The following is a 20,056-nucleotide window of genomic DNA, read 5'->3' as shown; positions in this document are numbered from 1 at the left end:
CACCCCCGCCCACCAATCAGAGGCCAGCATTACCGGGGCGGACCTAATAGGGACAGAAACTTCCTTATTGTTCTCAGGCAGCATGTTGGGTACGATCTCCTAGCTTACAACCAAGCAAACAGGCGTAATTAGCAAACTTTGAGACATGGGAGAGATGAAGTATAATGAAAAGATCTGCACCTGTCCTAGGTTTTTGACCCACACGTCGTTTTTGCTCACAATAACTGATGGAAATCACTGATCAAATAACTGCAGTGTGAATATAGCCTTAGTTTCCCATATCAACCAATCAGATTCCACCTTTCATTTTTCAGAGCTCCTTTGGAAACAAAGCCAGAATCTGATTTGTTGCAATTAATCTGCTTTCTTTCTTTCTTTGTTTTCAAATGATTTTTATTAGATTTTTCAAGATATTATCATACATAACAATGAATCCAAATTATGTTTAAAGTAGTAATGTGTAAAAAAAATTACAAGATTTTACATTGCACTAGAGTAATGGTGAATATACATGCAACGTTAAGATGAAGCGAAAATTTTTTACAGTTTCAAGTTACAATATAAAATATATGAAATTAGTTCAAAGTACATCATAAACACAATGACACAAGTTGTGTCCAAAATGTTGTTTTGCTTTCTTGCTTTCTTTTTTTTTTTTTTCTTCTTTACTTTCCTTCTTTACTTCAATGAGCATGTTTGGTCCAGATTACAACCAAAGTACAAAGTAGTGCATGTCTCAGATTATTTTATTTTTTTCACTGTCAGTAAAAAAAATACTGGTGCGTAAAAAAAAAAAAAAAAACATTAAAATCAATGGTTACACATGCTGTCTGCGGAAAACTGAAATGTCAACAAGGCTTTATCATAAATGAAGTAAAATGCAGATTGCCCCTGTGAGGAATGTGGAAATTATGATTTAATGTCAGCCATGATTTTAATTTGATTCAACTTTATTGTCAGTACACAGGAATAAATACAGGGTAACGAAATGCAGCCATCTGCTGTCAGATAGCAGAGAACTCTGCAGCTAATTTAACAGGAAAAACCTCTCTGTAGGGGGTCTCAACCATTGCCCAGATCAATCAGATCCATCAAATATCATGGAACCGGCGATTCATAAGGTATTATGAATCGCCCGTCCATCACAGGCATAAGTCAGTTATATATCTGTGACCCCGGGGCCAAGACGGACAGGCCCCTGGTCGGGCCAAGACGGACAGGCCCCTGGTCGTAGGTTGGTAGTAGGGTGCCAGGAAGGGGAGTTACACAGATCTCCCCACAGAAACCTAGTAATGGCACCATGTTTGGGCTCTCCCTGTAGCCGGAACCCAGATGGATCCGTTGGTCCCAGAACCATCTCCCTATGACCTTCTGGTCTGGAGCTATGAGCCCTAATGGGTTTTATGTGTCATTGGGCTGCCAGGACCAGCAGGGAGGGGGGACCCCTCCCAGAGGCAGGGAGGGGAGGGTCCGACTACAGTTGAAAATGGCCAGGCAAGCAGAGTCCAGCGCCTTTCTCAGTAGGGGGGGTCACGTAGTGTAACATGTTTGTATGGACCGTGGACAAACTGCTGACATCACTGTTCCCATCTGACTACAGCCAAACCTTACAGCAACACATTATTCATCACCACCCAAAGGACTACTGGTAACTGACCCTTTTCTGTTTAACCCTGGTTGTACCACATCATCTGTATTTGCAACCTCAGACTACTGTATATATTCTCTGTGTGTATAGTGTTATATCTAGTGAGCCCTTAAGGCAATTAAATGCATAATTTAATCTTGTGCTGTTCTGGTATCTCAATCCACGAATTCCCACTTCCGTGTTTCGGCATAGTTATAAGCTACTGCGGGTTAGTTTCTCACCCTATATAATCCCGTTAGCGGACCGGGCTTATATCAAACAACAAACTGGTGGCAGTCTACCCGGACTGAGAAAGCGCTGTTTCACTGGGGCAGTGAAAAGGCTCTCTCAGCTTGTGGCCTCTCTGTGCCCGCTGGACAGGACAGGAGGCGTCTGTGTAAACTGTACCAAGCGGACCTTACATACTCCCAGGAAGGGCGAACGTCATGTCTTGGTAACCAGTGACTATACCGTATCTCGTGAGCTCAACATGGTTGACGTCAGGCGGAGCCGTGAGGTGCAGTATTCGTCACAGCCCCCTTTTAATGCCAAAACAATGCATAAGAGAAATGATAAATAATATCCCATATATATTGCTATATGTTCCAGCAGTGGACTGCATAGCTAATTCGCTATATGTTACTGAAAATCCTAGAGGTGCTCTGGGTTGAATATATATTTGTACAGTAGGTGTTTCAGCGGGACTATGGATTTTGTACCTGTAAGATTTTTTTAAGTTAGAGATGGGTGAATGAGTTTATAACTAAAATGGGTTCGTACACCATACAAACCTAAAGCTTTTCAGGTTTGCTTCAGACAAATCCAGTAAAATGGCATTTTACTTTACATGCCGGTGGGAAAAAACACCACAAGGGAAGAAGGATAGAAAGCCTGGATGAGCCAATCTGTGCTGCAGCAGGCAGGGAGGTGCCTGTCAGGAGGGTGTCACGACCTATCGCTGACCCTGTTCTGCCTGGGGTCAAAAGGTCGCAGCAGGTGGCTACGCTCTTAGTTTCTCAGGGGATCACTCCATGACCTAATGGTGGGAATAAATTCCGGTCCTGGTCTTCCTGCATAGGTTTGCGATTCTTTTTGTCTCATTTTGGAATCTGTAGCTTTTCCTTTCAGCTGTTATTTGTAAGCCACTCCCAGCTACTATATATTATCCCTTTCTGCTTCCCTTGTTGACAGATATAGACCTTCCTTCCAGATCTTATATTCTGACCTCAGGTGGACAACTGTTGCTGTGGAACCGTTTGAACTGGAGCTGTTGGATCTCCGGTTCACTCCTGTTGTTGCTGTCTCCCTTCGGGGATTTTTTGTGGTGTTTGCGTTGTTTGTCCTTTCCCTGTTGTTACCCTAGGTGTCAGTGGTGAGGACTAGTGCTAGTGATGGACGAAGATCGGCCTGGACATTTCGCGAACCGTGTGTTCGCGGCGGGCCCCATTCACTTTAATGGCAGGCGAACCTGAAAACCTGAAAAACCTTCAGGTCATATTTGCAGCCACCAAATACTTACTAGAAGTGCGCAAATAGTCCTACAGCATGGACAGTGACATACCAGAGGGGGATCAATGGCAAAAATTCCTACAAAAAATGTGTATTTTAATCAGGGGCCATTTATATGCGTCTTAAAGGGAAACTCTCAAAAATGTGCCTTGCTGGAGCCTAGAAAATTTTTATTTTATGCCACGGGAGTACAGGCCCCAAAAATTAGGCATTCACGTGACAGAAAAGTTATTATGTGGCTGGAGGTACATTAGGCGGACACTGAATAACAATTTTACTGTAGGCCAGTGGAGTACAGGCCCCAAAAATTTGGCATTCACCTGACAGAAAAGAACAAGTTATTATGTGGCTGGAGGTATATTAGACAGTCAGTGGATAACAATTTTACTGTAGGCCAATACAGGCCCCAAAAATTAGGCATTCACCTGACAGAAAAGACCTTTTATGCCGCTGTATATACATAAGACAAGGACCATTCTTTGTTCTGGGTGGTGGCGGATATGTGTGGGCTGGCATGAGGAAATTCAATTACAGGTCACAGGTGTTGAATTCTTCTGAGATCTATGCCTCATTCATTTTTAGAAATGTGAGTTAGTCCACACTGTCGTGAGCTAGGCAAGTGCGTTTATCGGTCACGATCCTCCCTGCTGCGCTGAACGTCCTTTCGGACAGGACACTCTAAGAGGGGCAAGCCAAGAGTTCCATGGAAAAGGTCAAACCTGCACACCCAGTAGTCCAGGGGTTCCTTGCTTCTCAGAGCATCCATATCGGCCGTTAACCCGATGTAGTCAGACACCAGTTGGTCTAGGCATTCCCTGAGGGTGGATCCGGAGGGGGCTGTCAATGGGTTGGCTGCAGGAATGATCTCATATCCGAAGTGACCAACACATCTTCAAACCGCCCTCTTCTGGCAGGCGCGGTAGGATTGGTACCCACACCTGTTTCGCTGTGGGTGGAAATTCCTCTGCCAGCGCCTGCAACAGCAGAATGCAGCATCTTTCGCAGCAAGGCCGGCAAATGTTGCATTCTGCCAGACTTCTGTGATGCTGGTAACATGTCCGCCATTTTGTGTTTGTACCGAGGGTCTAAGAATGTTGCCACCCAGTACTGGTCCTTGCCCTTTATGCTTTTTATACAGGTGTCCCTCTTCAAACACTGGAGCATGAAGGCCCCCATTTGCACTAAATTAGAAGCGGTGGAGCACCCTGGCTCCTGCTCATCACCCAGGAGAATGTCTTCCTCTGACACCATCCCCCACTAGGGATCCCCGAAAAGTTTAAAGTCCCCCTCAAAGCCTGCTCTTCTTGCTCCTCCTCCTCCCCCCAGCCACCATCCTCCTTTGACTCCTCTTCACACTTCTGCTCACTTGTCTCAGATGAAGCAGCCCCCCTGGGAATTCATTCAGCATTGCAACTTCCTCATCTTTCAGCTCCTGCTCGTTGACGGCTTGATCAATGACACGATGCAATGCACGCTCCAGAAAGAAGGCGTAAGGTAGGATTTCACTGATGGCGCCCAGGCTGCAACTGACCAGTTTGGTGATCTCATCAAATGGCCGCAGAAGTCTGCATGCTTAGCGCATAAGCAGCCACTGGCGTGGTGAAAAGAAACCAAGCTCCCCAGAACCTGTCCTGCTGCAGTGCTCGTACAGGTAGTTGTTAACGGCACATTGCTCCTGGAGCAGCCTATCAAGCATATACAACGTGGAGTTCCAGCACATCGGGCTGTCACAAATTAGACGTCTGAAGGGCAGGTGGTGTCGAGGCTGAACGTCAGCAAGGCTAGCCATGGCCGTGTAAGATCTTCTAAAATGGCCAGAGATTTTCCTGGCCTGCTGCAAGACGTCCTGGACCCCGGGGTATTTGGCAACGAATCGCTGCACGACTAAGTTCAGGACGTGTGCCATGCACAGCACGTGTGTCATTTTGCCCTGTTTCAGCACGCTCAGCAGATTGGCACCGTTGTCACACACCACTTTACCAACTGTCAAATTGAGCGAGGTTAGCCACTGATCGGCCTGTGACCGCAGAGCTGATAGCAGTGCAGGACCGGTGTGGCTCTTGGTTTCCAGGCACAACAGCCGCAGCACAGCATGGCAACGTCTCACCTGGCACATCGAATAGGTTCTGGGGAGCTTAGGGGGGTGCAGTGGAAGAGGCGGTAGCAGTTGAAAAGGAGGAGTCAGCCGAGGAGGAGACAGAGGATGGAGTAGGAGGAGCAGAAGAAGAAGAGGCAGGCCTGCATGCAATCCGTGGGGGTAACACCAAATCCACATGGGTACCGCGGGATTCATGATTGGCCATCAGAAGGTTCCCCAGTGGGCCGTAAAAGTTATGTACCTTCCCTGCCGGTGTTTGCTACACCACGTGTCTGTGGTCCAGGGCTTTTTTTCTCAGAGAAAAGGTGGTGGAATTCACCCCCCCTCCCCTCGCCACGCCCCTACCCACCCTAGGACAGCCCCCTAAAACCGCCCCTTTAGAGAACAGGGATGCAAGTAAAATTTAGGGGGGGCTATAAAAGTCCAGCCCAGCAAAGAAACCCCCCCAGATGGGGATGGCACTGTTAATGGGGGATTTGGGGATGGCACTGTTAATGGGGGATCTGGGGATGACACTGTTATGGGGTGGAGGATCTGTGGATGGCACTGGTATGGGGGATCTGTGGATGGCATCCACAGATCCCCCATCCTATAACAGTGCCATCCACAGACCCCCCCACCCCATAACTGTGCCATCCACAGACCCCCCCTTAACAGTGCAATCCACAGACCCCCCCACCCCATAACCGTGCCATCCACAGACCCCCCCACCCCATAACAGTGCCATCCACAGACCCCCCCACCCCATAACAGTGCCATCCACAGACCCCCCCCACCCCATAACAGTGCCATCCACAGACCCCCCCCACCCCATAACAGTGCCATCCACAGACCCCCCCACCCCATAACAGTGCCATCCACAGACCCCCCCACCCCATAACAGTGCCATCCACAGACCCCCCCCACCCCTTAACAGTGTCATCCCCTCTGTAGTATAACATTCAGCATGAATCATTATTAATTGAATTACACATTTTATAACTGTACTGGAGCGGCGGGACCGGAGCACAGTGAACGCACCGGCCCCCAGCTCCTCCTCCCAGTCCCTCCCCGCTGATACATCGCAGCCTGCGATGCTGGAGCATGGCAGGCTGCGATGTCAAAAGGTGGCGGAGCGCCGTTCCGGTGCGTTCCGCCAGAAAAAAAGCCCTGCTGTGGTGAGATGTATCTTGGCACCGACACTGTGTGCCAGAGATATATTCACTTGCCGCTGAACGTGGCCATATACAGTACAGACCAAAAGTTTGGACACACCTTCTCATTCAAAGAGTTTTCTTTATTTTCATGACTATGAAGGCATCAAAGCTATGAATTAACACATGTGGAATTATATACATAACAAACAAGTGTGAAACAACTGAAAATATGTCATATTCTAGGTTCTTCAAAGTAGCCACCTTTTGCTTTGCACACTCTTGGCATTCTCTTGATGAGCTTCAAGAGGTAGTCCCCTGAAATGGTCTTTCAACAGTCTTGAAGGAGTTCCCAGAGATGCTTAGCACTTGTTGGCCCTTTTGCCTTCACTCTGCGGTCCAGCTCACCCCAAACCATCTCGATTGGGTTCAGGTCCGGTGACTGTGGAGGCCAGGTCATCTGGCGCAGCACCCCATCACACTCCTTCATGGTCAAATAGCCCTTACTTTCAAAGTTTTCCCAATTTTTCGGCTGACTGACTGACCTTCATTTCTTAAAGTAATGATGGCCACTCGTTTTTCTTTACTTAGCTGCTTTTTTCTTGCCATAATACAAATTCTAACAGTCTATTCAGTAGGACTATCAGCTGTGTATCCACCTGACTTCTCCTCAACGCAACTGATGGTCCCAACCCCATTTATAAGGCAAGAAATCCCACTTATTAAACCTGACAGGGCACACCTGTGAAGTGAAAACCATTTCAGGGGACTACCTCTTGAAGCTCATCAAGAGAATGCCAAGAGTGTGCAAAGCAGTAATCAAAGCAAAAGGTGGCTACTTTGAAGAACCTAGAATATGACATATTTTCAGTTGTTTCACACTTGTTTGTTATGTATATAATTCCACATGTGTTAATTCATAGTTTTGATGCCTTCAGTGTGAATCTACAATTTTCATAGTCATGAAAATAAAGAAAACTCTTTGAATGAGAAGGTGTGTCCAAACTTTTGGTCTGTACTGTATATACTGGTGAGAACACGGTATCATCTCCAAAGAACTGATTTCAGTTCTAGGCCTGTATGGTTGATTATGTATATATATCTGTATAGATATAAAAGGAAATATCAAATAGACCAGATTTGGATTTAGTGTTAGCATTGTAGTGGATAGATATATACTCTAGAGTACTTTGACTTTCTTAAAGGATTTGCATATCATTGATTGATTTTATAATTATATTGTCCCCAATATTTATATGTAGATTAATTTGCACTGTATTATTGTTATTTAATAAATATATATTTTGATTTACCACCGCCTTCTTTTTGTCGTCTAACTTAGCGCAGATCACAAGCTCGTTTTAGCTTGGTATTTATGATAATAGATTAGAATCTCCTTCATTACAGATTCCAATTTATTGACATAAATAATAAAGACTGTTAATCGGAGACGGCATAAATATTCCGACATGGCCCCGTAACTGACCAAATAAGTGGTGTGAACTGATTCTAAGAGTGACTCACAGTACTGTTTCACTACCACTGCGGACTCCCTATGCATTCTTCTGCAATGCACAGTGTTCTACACTAATATACAGGCTCTCTGCAGCCGGGAAAGAGCTTTTTTTTTAACACAATTCGTCATGAATAAATTTGGATCGAATCTAATCTTTTTGGGAAATTCGTTAAACCGTCCGAATCGAATTTTTGAAAAATTTGCTCATCTCTAGCGATGGTGCCAAGAGAGGACATGTTCTTTCTTGGCAGACTGTCCAGACGAATACTGCTGAAAGCCCACAAGAGGTGTCCATTCAAGGTTCAGCTATATTCAGTGGTGCTACACTCTGAGCAGGTCCACAGCATTGAAGCCACAGCCAAAAAGTCAAAGTCCACGGTGTAAACATAGCCTAGGCTACTTTCACACTTATGTTGTTGTTTTCCGGTATTGAGATCCGGTATTGAGAAACATTTCCACTTAGTCCTCATGCATTCTGAATAGAAAGAGATCCATTCAGGATGCATCAGGATGTCTTCCGTTCCGTCAGCATTCCGTTTTGTGACGGGACACAAAACCGCTGCAAGCTGTGGTTTTGTGTCCAGTCATAACAGTCATAAAAACTGAAAAAACTGATCTGGTACTGAAAGCAGGAGCCTAAAAAGCTGGACCCGTCGCACATTGACTTTCAATGTATTTAGTGGCGGATCCATTTTTTTCCGTTTTGATTTCACACAACCGCATCCTAACGGAACGGATGCATCCTGATGTGCAATATCAAACCAGATCTGTTTAATTCCCGTATTGAGATCCTCCACCAGATCTCAATACCAGAATTAACAACGCAAGTGTGAAAGTAGCCTTAGGGTCCATTCACACGTCCGCACTTTGGGTCCGGATCCGTTCTGCAATTATGCGGAACGGGTGCGGACCCATTCATTTTCAATGGGGACGCAAAAAATGCATACAGAACACAGTGTACTGTCCGCATCCGCATTTCCAATCCGTGGCCCCCAACTTACAAACCGTGGCTCCGCAAAAAAAAAAAAACATGTCCTATTCTTGTCTGCAGCTGCGGACAAAAATAGGCATTTCTATTGGGGTGCCGGCCCGGTGTTTTGCGGATCCGCAAAACACTGCGGATGTGTGAATGGAGCCTAAGAGTGGATTCACACAAACGACAGATGTGGGTTAGAAGGGAATGAGAATTATAAAGAAATGGCTTATACTCCTTCCTGATGAATCCACTTCTAGCTTTAGCTCAAAAAAACCTATATGTGAGAAAAAAGCTGAATAAATAAACCACATGCAGTTAAAAAAAAGACCAAATTTATGTGTGTGGGGCCCCTTAGGGACGTGGCTGCTGCAGAAGACGCCAAAATCATAATGAAGCAGGAATCTGTCCAGCAAAAGAATTGTACGTTTTTTATACATTGTGCAGATGTGGAAACATAATTGCTTCCAGAACCCAGACATAAATGTGAGATAAAGCAAGCAGGGACACTCTGCACATCTCCCCTGCATCTTCTACTTTGGTCGCCACTTTCAAGGAAGAACAAGAATGGTTATCAACATGCAGACGGGGCTGACTACCAGACTCCTCCTCCTTGCCATCCTGCCGCTTGTGGTACTCTCCGATACCAAGCACGGCTCTACTGACTCGGAAGAACTGAAACCTTTGGGTCCTCAGGGTCCAGTCGTGGTCATTATCGGTGCTGGAATCTCTGGTATTGCAGCAGCAGAGAAGCTGCACAAACATGGCTTCCAAAATATAAAAGTCCTAGAGGCTACTGGGAGAACTGGAGGCCGGATCCGTACAGAGCGTTTCGGTAATTCTTTTCTGATATGTCTTTTATGGTGTAGTAATGGCAGGGAAAACGTTTGGATGGTGATAAACATGTGAGTGAAAATACAGGAAAGACATGTATTAAGACAAGCTGTTTGTTACACGGTGGCGCTGTTCATATTGGAGCTTAGGTTGTGTTCACATTGCGCACAAAGTGGCAGAGGAGCAGACTAGTGGATTTTACTGTTTCTGGCATATCTGTACTATAACGGGATCTTGAGGCTTTCCTGCATAAATGCCAGCCTTTGGTCGGACAAATACTACAGCGTCATTTGTCCGGGCGAAAGCTGGCATTTATGCCGGAGAGCGATCGGATTCCATTATCCCTGTTAGATCCCGGTAGTCTTTTCCTCTTACAGAACAGACTACCATAGTTTGTGCTACAGATGTGATCCTACCCTTAGGGCTGTTTCACACAAGCAAATTTATTGTAGGAATCCCGCTCCCTGTGTAAGTGTGATCCTCTGTTCTGGACACTGCTCGTCTTGCAGGAGAGCAGGGCATTATCATGATTTATAATGCTATGTGCCTCTGCATGACCTTACTGTATTTCTACAGGATCATACAGACATAAAGCTGTCACTATGATCCTGTAGAACAGGGGTAGGCAACCTCCGGCACTCCAGCCATTGTGAAACTACAAATCCCAGCATGCATATTTGCTCTGCTCTTCTCAGAACTCTCTTAGAAATGAATGGAGCATGCTGGGAATTGTAGTTTCACAACAGCTGGAGAGGTTGCTGACTCCTGCTGTACAAGTAAAGTCAACAGAGGCACATAGCATTATAAATCATGATTACAGATGAGAGAATCGAAACTGACGTGGTCGAATTCGTTCCGAATTTCAGGAAAAATTTGATTCTGAACGAAAGCAAATTTGCTCTCGCTTCGTGGTTACGAATCGCAATTTTTCCTAACATGGCTGTTACAATGGCTGCTAAAATGGCGGCTACACGTGTGAGGACATGGGGCAAGAAACTCTGGTAAGGTGGGATGACCCATAATGCCATGTATGCAGCCAATCAGCAGCCAGCCAGCCGGGTGATGTCACAGCCCTATAAATACGGCGGCCATCTTAGATTCTGCCATTCACCATCGTACTTTGTTCAGGGACGGACGGTTATGCAGGCGCTAGGGAGAGTGAAAGAAAACCTCATTGTGAAGAAAAAACAAAGCTTTTTATAAGTGGAGGATAAGGATAGAGAGGAATCATTTCACAGCATCTTGGTGCAGGGACAGACGTTGCAGGGGCTAAGGAGTCATACAGAAAACATCACTGGGAAAAAAATACGATTTACAAGTGCAGAGAAAGATTGAGCCATTATACAGCTCTGTCATTCCAGCAATTTGTTGTAGGGGTGCACGTGTTATGTTTAAAAGCCTTTAGTGGCTTATATCTGTGGAAAAAAATAGATATATACTCTGTTCACTTCTGCAGCTATATATGGTAAAAGCGTTTAGTGCCCTATTATAGTACAGTACGAGAAAAATAGACGCTGTTCACATTTTGGTGTTATTTGCGCTAAAAGAGTTTCATGTCATACTTCTAGAGAAAAAGACTACCTGTTGACAATGAGTCTGATGCACAGTAAGTCTAGGTATAGCAAAACATATTAAAAATGAATGCCACAGCAGTTGAACAAGATGCACAGGGCAATTACACTCCTGCACTGCCTCTGCAGTCTCCCTATGCTCTCTACAGTTTCTAAAAATTCGGCCTACACTGAACCTCAATATTCTACAATTAAAAGCTTTTTAAAACTGTCTTTAGCACTTGCCGCATCTCTCCCTGTGCTCAGTTTACAGTGACCATGCGGGATGAGGCTTATAGGGCTGTGACAACACAGGGGATGGCCATCTGCTGATTGGCTGGCTGCACAGGATTATGGGTCATATTGCATACCCAGGCTTCTTTCATCTTGTAACATGTGTAGCTGCCATTTTAGGATAAAACTAATTCCTTACCACAAAGAGGAAATTTGGATTTGTGGTGAATAAAATTTTTCCTGAAATTCAGATTGAAGTCAATTCTTTTCACTTTGATTCGCTCAACACTACTTGGTACTGCAGCTCAGCCCCATTCACTTCAATGGGGCTAAGGTGCACCTAGGCCATTTGATGTACGTCACGTCACATGGCCTAGGCAAAGTTGAAAAAGGCCGCTGGGCTAAAGCCTTCTCAAACAACTGATTGGCAGGGGTCCTTCATGTCAGACCCCCACTGATCAGATACTGATGACCAAAAAACTGTTGGCAGTTTTGGTGGAGTTTTTACAAGAGTTTTAGGAGAGTTTTTGGTTGAGGTTGCTCTGCTTCCCCCTTGACCTCCATAAAAAATCCACACTCAGATCTGATTCAACGAAGCAAAATGTCACTTCTGAATCATTTTCCAAATCAGCCACTGAAAAAACCTCAACCATTTTTACTTGGCAATTTGACACTGGTTCTCCTGCTGCTCTCTCTTACGGTGGCTTACATTTTTCACATACCTCCAGACCTGACATCGTGGTGGAGTCAGTGTACTTATATTTCCCCAAAATGTACTTTCCAGGTCATTCCCCGAGTACCATCACTCTCATTACCATCTTTTGAGGTCCATACCCTTAGACTCTACCATCCTCTCTCCTTCAGAATGATGTTATTTACTGACTCCCTGCCTCACCCACCCAGTTCATGGATCAAGGTACTACCTTCTTGTCCTCAGAATTACCAACTCTCATTTTGGGCAACTTTAACATCCCCATAGACAGCCCCATATCCCCATATGCCTCCCAGCTTTTATCTCTAACCTCCTCTCTTGGACTTTCACAACTTTCAAACTCTCAGACACATAAAGACGGTAACACACATGACCTGGTATTTTTCCAGCTTTGCTTTGTTTCCAATTTTACTAACTCTCCTCTCCCACCCTCTTTACAGAACCTTCTCTCCTTCACTGTCACAAGTCTTCATCCATCTCAACACATTCCTACTTATCACACATTCAGAAATCTACATGCCATTGACACTAAGAAACGTACAGACTCTTTACAGTCATCTTCTTCCCTTTCCTGTCCAGAACTGCCTGCAAAACTCTATAATTTCAGCCTTAGAAGCACCTTGCATGAAGTAGCGCCCCTTACACTCAGAACCTCCAAACAGAGATGAAAGCAAAGCTGGCTTACACCTCAAACTCGCTTTCTCCAGCGATGCTCCAGAAGCGCCAAATGTCTATGGAGAAAACTCTTCCATTACAAATTTATGCTGAGAACTTATAACTTAACCCTTTACCTCACCAAACAGACCTAATTCACTACCCTGATCTCCTCACTATCCAGTACTCCAAAAAAAAAAACTCTTTGGCAGTTTTCACTCCCTCCTCAGTTCAAAAGAGCAGGATCCTACTACAGACCTCTGTGCTGAAGATCTGGCATCAAAATTCTAAAAGAAAATTGAAAATATCCAGCAGGAAATCAGCTGTAAGCTTCTAAGTTCCAGGCTCCTCTCTTTTTCAAGTCCTACTACATGCACTACTGACCCTATTCCCTCACACCTCCTCCAGTCTCTCTACCCAGCTGTCAGTACTCACCTAACTAAAATCTTCAACCTCTCTTTCACTTCCGGTATTTTCCTATCTCAATTCAAACATTCTGTCATAACCTCATTATTAAAAAAATATATATAAATTTCTCTTGAGCAGTCCTGCGTTACTAACCACAGTACTATCTCCGATATACCCTTCGTCTCTAAACTCCTGGATCATTTTGTCTACTCTCGCCTCATCTGCAATCTCTCCAATAACTCTCTTCTTGATTCATTACAATCTGTTTTTTTCACCCTATGTTCTACGAAACTACCCTTACCAAAGTGACTAACGACCTCCTGACAGCTACCGTAAATGCAACTGTGACTACTCTTCACTAATTCTCCTTGATCTCTCTGCAGCAATTGACACTGTAGACCACCATCTCCTCCTCACCATGCTCCAATCTATTGGCCTGAAGGATACTGTGCTCTCTTTGTTTAAGTTCTATCTCATCTCTCTGGCCGCTACTTCAGTGTGTTATTTGCTGTCTCTACCTCACTTTTTCTCTCTCTTGCCATTGGGGTATCTCAGGGTTCAGTCCTCTCCATCTTGATTACTGTAACAAATTACTGATAGGTCTCCCCTTCACCAGACTCTCCCCTCTCCAACGACTTACAACTAACATCTACCATAAGCTGAACCTCTCACTCCCATCTCCAAGACTTCTCCAGAGTTGCACCAGTTCTCTGGAATGCCCTACCAATCCAATCAATTAAGTTAATTCTTAACATCCACAGTTTCGGATCCTCCCTAAAACATATCTTTTTAGGTTTGCCTATCACATCCCCTGATCTAACTCTACTCTGTTTACCATCTCCCCACACCCCCTTCAGCATCTTTCTTCTGAACATGATCCATTGTCAAATATACACCCCATGTACTCAAAAACACTACAGATATAGTCTGGAGGCTGGCTCATGCAGCCTTATATCTACTCCCCAATTGTATTAAGGTGGCTGTACCATTATACAAATCAAGCACTTGTCACCTTCTGTGTCACCCCTACCACCTCATAGAAAAAAATGTGAATCAATAGTGACAGTTTAGCTGAAAAATAATCAGTTGCCTTACAACTGTGTTTTTAAAAAAAAAATCTTGTAGCAAAAGGCCTGGTTGAGATTGGCGCACAATCGATTCATGGATCATCTCCAGGCAACCCGGTCTTCCAGCTGGCATCTCAGTTTGGACTTTTAGGTCCAGATGCCTTGCTTGAGGAGAATCAAAAAAGTAACTGGGATGGCAATCCCCCTTTCATCCCAATTATCTACAGTAGTTCAGGAAGAAAGATTGACCCAGAAGTGTTGACCAACATTACAGATTTGTTTAACACATGGCTGGCACAAACCCGGAATTTCACCAATGATGATTGTGATCCTGAAGCTAGTGTTGGGAAATTTATCAGAGAAAAGATTGTCCACAGCTCACAAGAATGGAAGAAAGAAGAAGTTGAAATAAATATGGCTTTCTTGAGGGTGTTGCTTAATATGGAATGCTGTTCAAATGCAGCCCATAGTATGGACCAGGTGGCACTCTGCCCTTTTGGGGAATATACAATGCTTCCAGGACTTGATTGCACCTTTCCTAAGTAAGTTAAAAAAAAAAAAAAAAAAATTTGTCTTATATTAACTAATGACAATAAGTTTGTACTATTTGTTTGTCATTAGGAGTATCAGTCAGTAGAACCCTAGGCATAATGCCTGTTAGGGCTGCTCCTGCTGATTAAAAGAATAACTTTTATTTAAGGGGTTCTCCAGGAATGATTTAAATTGGCCATCGGCAACCTGTCCTAGAATGTGAGCAACCATGCTTGCGTCCATTTGCAAAGCTGCCTAGGGGGTGTGGAGCTGGTGCCTCATTACACACTATGCTCTGGCACTTTGGATATTTTATATATTGGTGAATTTTACTGTCAGGCTGCTCAGCCATAATAGCATATCATAGGGAGGATCACATCATTACCATCTATTCTAGAGCAGTGTAGTGTGTAGTGAGGTCTTTCCCTCTCAACCTACCCACATGCAGCTCAACAAGTATTGGTAAAAAGTCCTTCTCACATGCTAGGACAGGTTGCTGGTGGTCATTATAAATCATTCCTGGAAGACTCTGTTGTGGCAGACCTAGGGTCAGTCACGTGAGGATGATGCAACGTGTTCCAGGTGAATGACATTGACGGAGGAAAATTTCAGAAGCTAGCACACAGGTTAAAACTCTGCCATGTTCCCAAATTGGGAGTGTCCTAGGCCCTTTATTTATACCCATTCCAAGGGTGTAACCTCTTAAAATATTGACATGATTGGTTTACAAATATTCCAACAATAACTTCTGATTGGTACACAAAATAATACTTCTAATTGGTCAGAACTGAATCCATCTATTGATTGGTTAGTACAGTTTAATTGCTGAGAGCATGCTTGTTTAGCAAGAAATGCATATTGACTACTTAGCACGTACAAACCTTATCTTACCTCAACACACATTTGCTAACTTCTACAGTTTTAGCTTACACATCATTGTCATCTTCTTATGGTGCACACAGAAATTAAACACAAAAGTCTCTCAAAAGTCTATCTGTAAAATGGAGTCTCAGAAAAGCTGTGTATCTCCCCAACTCCTTTAAATCAGGGGATGTGCTGTTGTGGAGAAAATTAACTTTTATTCCATTTGCAAATGAGGGCATAAAGGGGTTGTGCAAGTTTGGGAAGATTTTTTGCACACCCATTCCTGCTTCTTGGCCAGTCTTGTGAAGGGAAGCTTACTTGCCTGCTTCCTGATGCTCCCCTTTCTCCTACTTCAGCTCCCTTGCTGTAAACATCCTTTTTGACACCACCCACAGCCAATTGATGGCTGTGGTGGTGGCCTGCTCCTCTTAGATCATGACCAATGGTCACATAATGCAAATGGCACAGGTCACCACCGTGGTCCGTGACTGGCTGTGCATGGTGTCAAACAGGATGCTTAAAGGATGGAGCGCAGAGGAGCAGCCCAGGCAAGGATGAGAAGAAATGGGGAGCCAGTGTTTGCAAGCAGATAAGTAACCTTCCCTTCACAGGTCTGGCCAAGAGAGGAGATTTTAAAATCATTCATTATGGTTTTCCAATTTTTCCGTAAAAATGTTGCTGTCCGTGATTTTGGGATAAGTTGTCCAGACTTTAAGGTAATGGCCCTGGCCCTGGCCCTGGAGCTACTGCAGAACAGCTGATCGGCAGAGTTGCCTGGACTTGGATCACCACCAATCTTATATTGATGATCTATCCTAAGGATAGAAACTGCCTACCGAATCTAAAAGCGCTAGTGTGAAACTAGCCTTACTATACACTGTATTACTATAGACTGTAATACTTCTATTTATTTTAATGTGTTACTACTGAAGAGAATATTGTCTTTTTTAGAGGATTTGAAAGTCTTGTGAACCACATGAAGGCACCACTTCCAAGTGGCACTGTATTACTGAACAAAGCAGTAAAGAGCATTCACTGGAATGGAGCCTTTCCTGGCAGCAGCTCTCATGTATATCCTGTGCAAGTGCAGTGTGAAGATGGTGACAGCTTTGTGGCAGATCACGTCATTGTCACTGTTCCTCTAGGTAAGATATAATATGCAGATGTATTACTAATCCTGTCTTATATTTAAACAATTGAAAAATGCGGGAAAAAATGATCTAAGTTCATGCTGCATGATACCTTTGGAGCATCCTTGGATAGATTAGGCTAACTTTACACGACCTATTGGTTAATTTGTTTTGCAGCAAAATTATATTTTGGCACATGTTGAGGCATTTCATAGGGGTTGTGCCACTCAGTGGCATAGCATGGGGGGGTCGAGGGGGCCATTGCACTGGGCACCAGATTGCAGGGGGGCGCTGGCCGCTTGAGCCAAAAAATCTGTGAACTAAGTGAGTTTTTGCTCTGCTCTGTCTCTGCTACACTTCGCAGTGCCGCATAGTGAGGAGCAGTATCAACAGAAGGAAGATGAATCACCAGGGCGCGCGCAGCAGTGCGAAGCTCTGCCCACCTTCCGGGCGGGAAAGACACTGCAGAGCCGAAGTAAGAAGAAGAGGATGGCTGCCGCAGTGTGCCACTTCAGGACTCCACAGGCAGCCTGAATGAGTGACACTGACAGTGAGTGACAGTGACTCACCCCACACCTAACACTCAGCGAGTGAGTCAGTCACACTATGACACCGACTTTCACTCACTACTGATAGCCAAGCAGCAGGCAGTGAAGTGCCATGAGAGCCAGGCCAAACAGGTGGCAGTCGGGGTGCTGGTGAAGAATGACCATAGACAGTACTGCCCAGAGGATGCTATCTCTGCCTATCTCTACTGTCCATATACCAGGACTACCAGTATTACCCCTTCATATACCGCCTGCCCGCCTGGTCAGGGTGACCAGGCGGGCAGGCGGTATATGAAGGGGCAATACTGGTAGTAGGCCTGGTATACTGCAGGCCATCTGCTTTTAAGTAGCATATGACAAAAGACTGGAAGCGTTCGGGTACAGAACACAACATTTTATTATCTGTAAAGAATAAATCAAGGCAACTGGACTTACTGTAGATTTCTTGAAAACGTTTTACTCATTCTTCCAACGAGCTTTCTCAATTCTGAGAAATTTTTCTTTACAGATATACCATGACCTGGATAAATGAGAACCTTCACAGACACAACATTTTATTGGTTGGTGACAAAATGCTAATTAACATATTGCTGAGACTATAACAAAGGGAATGCAAAAATAATATCAAATTAATAGACATTAAAGTAAAATAAGAATGAGTCTTTCCTTTTGTGGTAGCTTCCTATTTTGAAGTTTAGGCCCTGTACACAAACATGGTTACACCCTCTTATATCTGCAGTTAGGCTTCATACATGTGGCCGTTTTATAACTTCATGAAGGAGGTTGCATCCTGCATGAAAGTTTTTTTGGAAACCATTTTTTGGTTCCACTTACAGTATAGGAAAGAATTACCGGTAATTAAGCAATATCTGTTCAAAAACAGCAGGCACCTGAGGAGAAGGTAAGAAGAAAACAAGAGGATGTCTATATCTGTAAAGAATAAATCAAGGCAACTGGACTTACTGTAGATTTCTTGAAAACGTTTCACTCATTCGTCCGAGCTTTCTCAATTCTCTGGGAATAAATATGTAACTGAATCAACATCTGGTAATTATACCCAGCATGGGGTCAGAGGTCATTATACCCAGCATGGGGTCAAAGGTGTTGATTCCATTATCCTAATTGGAGTCAGTAGGTGATAATGATACTGACTCCAATTAGGATAATGGAATCAACACCTTTGACCCCATGCTGGGTATAATGACCTCTGATCCCATGCTGGTTATAATTACCAGATGTTGATTCAGTTACATATTTATTCCCAGAGAATTCTTGTACAGTCACTCAGAATTGAGAAAGCTCGTTGGAAGAACGAGTGAAACGTTTTCAATAAATTTACAGTAAGTCCAGTTGCCTTGATTTATTCTTTACAGATATACCATGACCTGGATAAATGAGAACCTTCACAGACAAGAGGATGTCTAGTGTAGCTGACTATCAAATAATTTATAGAAAATGAATGTAATGGAGTAACGCAGGAACATACTTTCTTTATGTTCATGGTGACATTGTATGGTACAGTATGTAGCCTGGGTTTTCACCATAGAAAGAGGCATCTTGCTGTATAGGGAGCAAAGTGGGAATTTGGTGGCCTACAATGAAAATTGGGGTTTCAAGGGTTTGAAAAAGATAAAGATGTGGACAAATGTGCCAGTGATTCTCTCTTCCAATTAGCTTATAATATTGGCAAATCCTCATCCTCTCAAGGGTACAATAAATTTAAAAACACAGAATAAGGACTTGTTCACACAAACGTGCTGTATTTTGCGGTCCGCAAATTGTACATCCACAAAACACGGATGCTGCCCGTGTGCCTTACGCAATTTGCGGAACAGAACGGAAGGCCCTTTATAGAAATGCCTATTCTTGTCCTCAAAACCGACAAGAATAGGACATAACTTTTTGCGGGGCCCCGGAACGGAGCAATAGATGCGGACAGTCAGGGGGACAGAGGAACAGTCATTGAGGGTGTTTTTAGAGTAGGGGTGTAGCCTATAGATATTGAGTGTATTCAGCATAATGGAGTGTATTCAGCAATAAGTGTATTCAGCCTAACACAAGTGTATTCGGCATAACAATTGAGTGTATTTGGCATCAAGTGTATTCAGTCTAAACACAAGTGTATTCAGCATAAGAATAGGGGGGAGTCTGGAGCCAGCGCACAGCTTCCAGCCCCTTATTGAATTACAGTCCAGATAGTGAACTGAGTATAAATTGATCGATTAACAGAAAATAGGCAACATAGAAACATAGAATGTGTTGGCAGATAAGAACCATTTGGCCCATCTAGTCTGCCCAATATACTGACTACTATGAATAGCCCCTGGCCCTATCTTATATGAAGGATGGCCCTATGCCTATCCCATGCATCAGTGCACTCAATCTCTCCCACTTCTGGTGCAGGGCTATGTGGATGGCCCACGGAAACCCTGCCAGCAGAGTCATCAAAAAGCATAAGAGACTGCTGCATGACTTGGGGCTCAGACTGCTTGCCTGATTTGCAAGGGGGTGAGTTGAAACACAGATCACCATGGGCTGTAGGTGCCAACTCTGATCTTTCAGCAGGGAACTGGGTGGGATACAATGCAAAGGAAAAATGTGGGGGATTCAGTCAGCACAACCCTATATGCAGGTGCACATCGCTATGGAAAAATAAATATACAAAGAA

The 20,056-nt window shown here is 44.2% G+C and overlaps 1 protein-coding gene across 1 annotated transcript in view; it reads left to right on the top strand.

Moving 5' to 3' along the window:
• The first annotated feature begins 9,423 nt into the window (after positions 1–9,423).
• The window catches only part of LOC121005653 (peroxisomal N(1)-acetyl-spermine/spermidine oxidase-like), a 74,573-nt gene continuing 63,940 nt past the window's right edge, over positions 9,424–20,056 (top strand). Inside the window, exons 1-3 of the mRNA XM_040438426.1 lie at positions 9,424–9,691; positions 14,374–14,857; positions 16,662–16,855. Of these exons, the coding sequence (XP_040294360.1) occupies positions 9,424–9,691; positions 14,374–14,857; positions 16,662–16,855 (946 nt within the window). The remainder of the gene's footprint in view (positions 9,692–14,373; positions 14,858–16,661; positions 16,856–20,056) is intronic.

The sequence above is a fragment of the Bufo bufo genome, chromosome 6 (genome assembly GCF_905171765.1).
Source record: "Bufo bufo chromosome 6, aBufBuf1.1, whole genome shotgun sequence".
In the NCBI taxonomy this organism is placed as follows: domain Eukaryota; kingdom Metazoa; phylum Chordata; class Amphibia; order Anura; family Bufonidae; genus Bufo; species Bufo bufo.
This window is presented reverse-complemented; position numbering and strand designations above follow the sequence as displayed.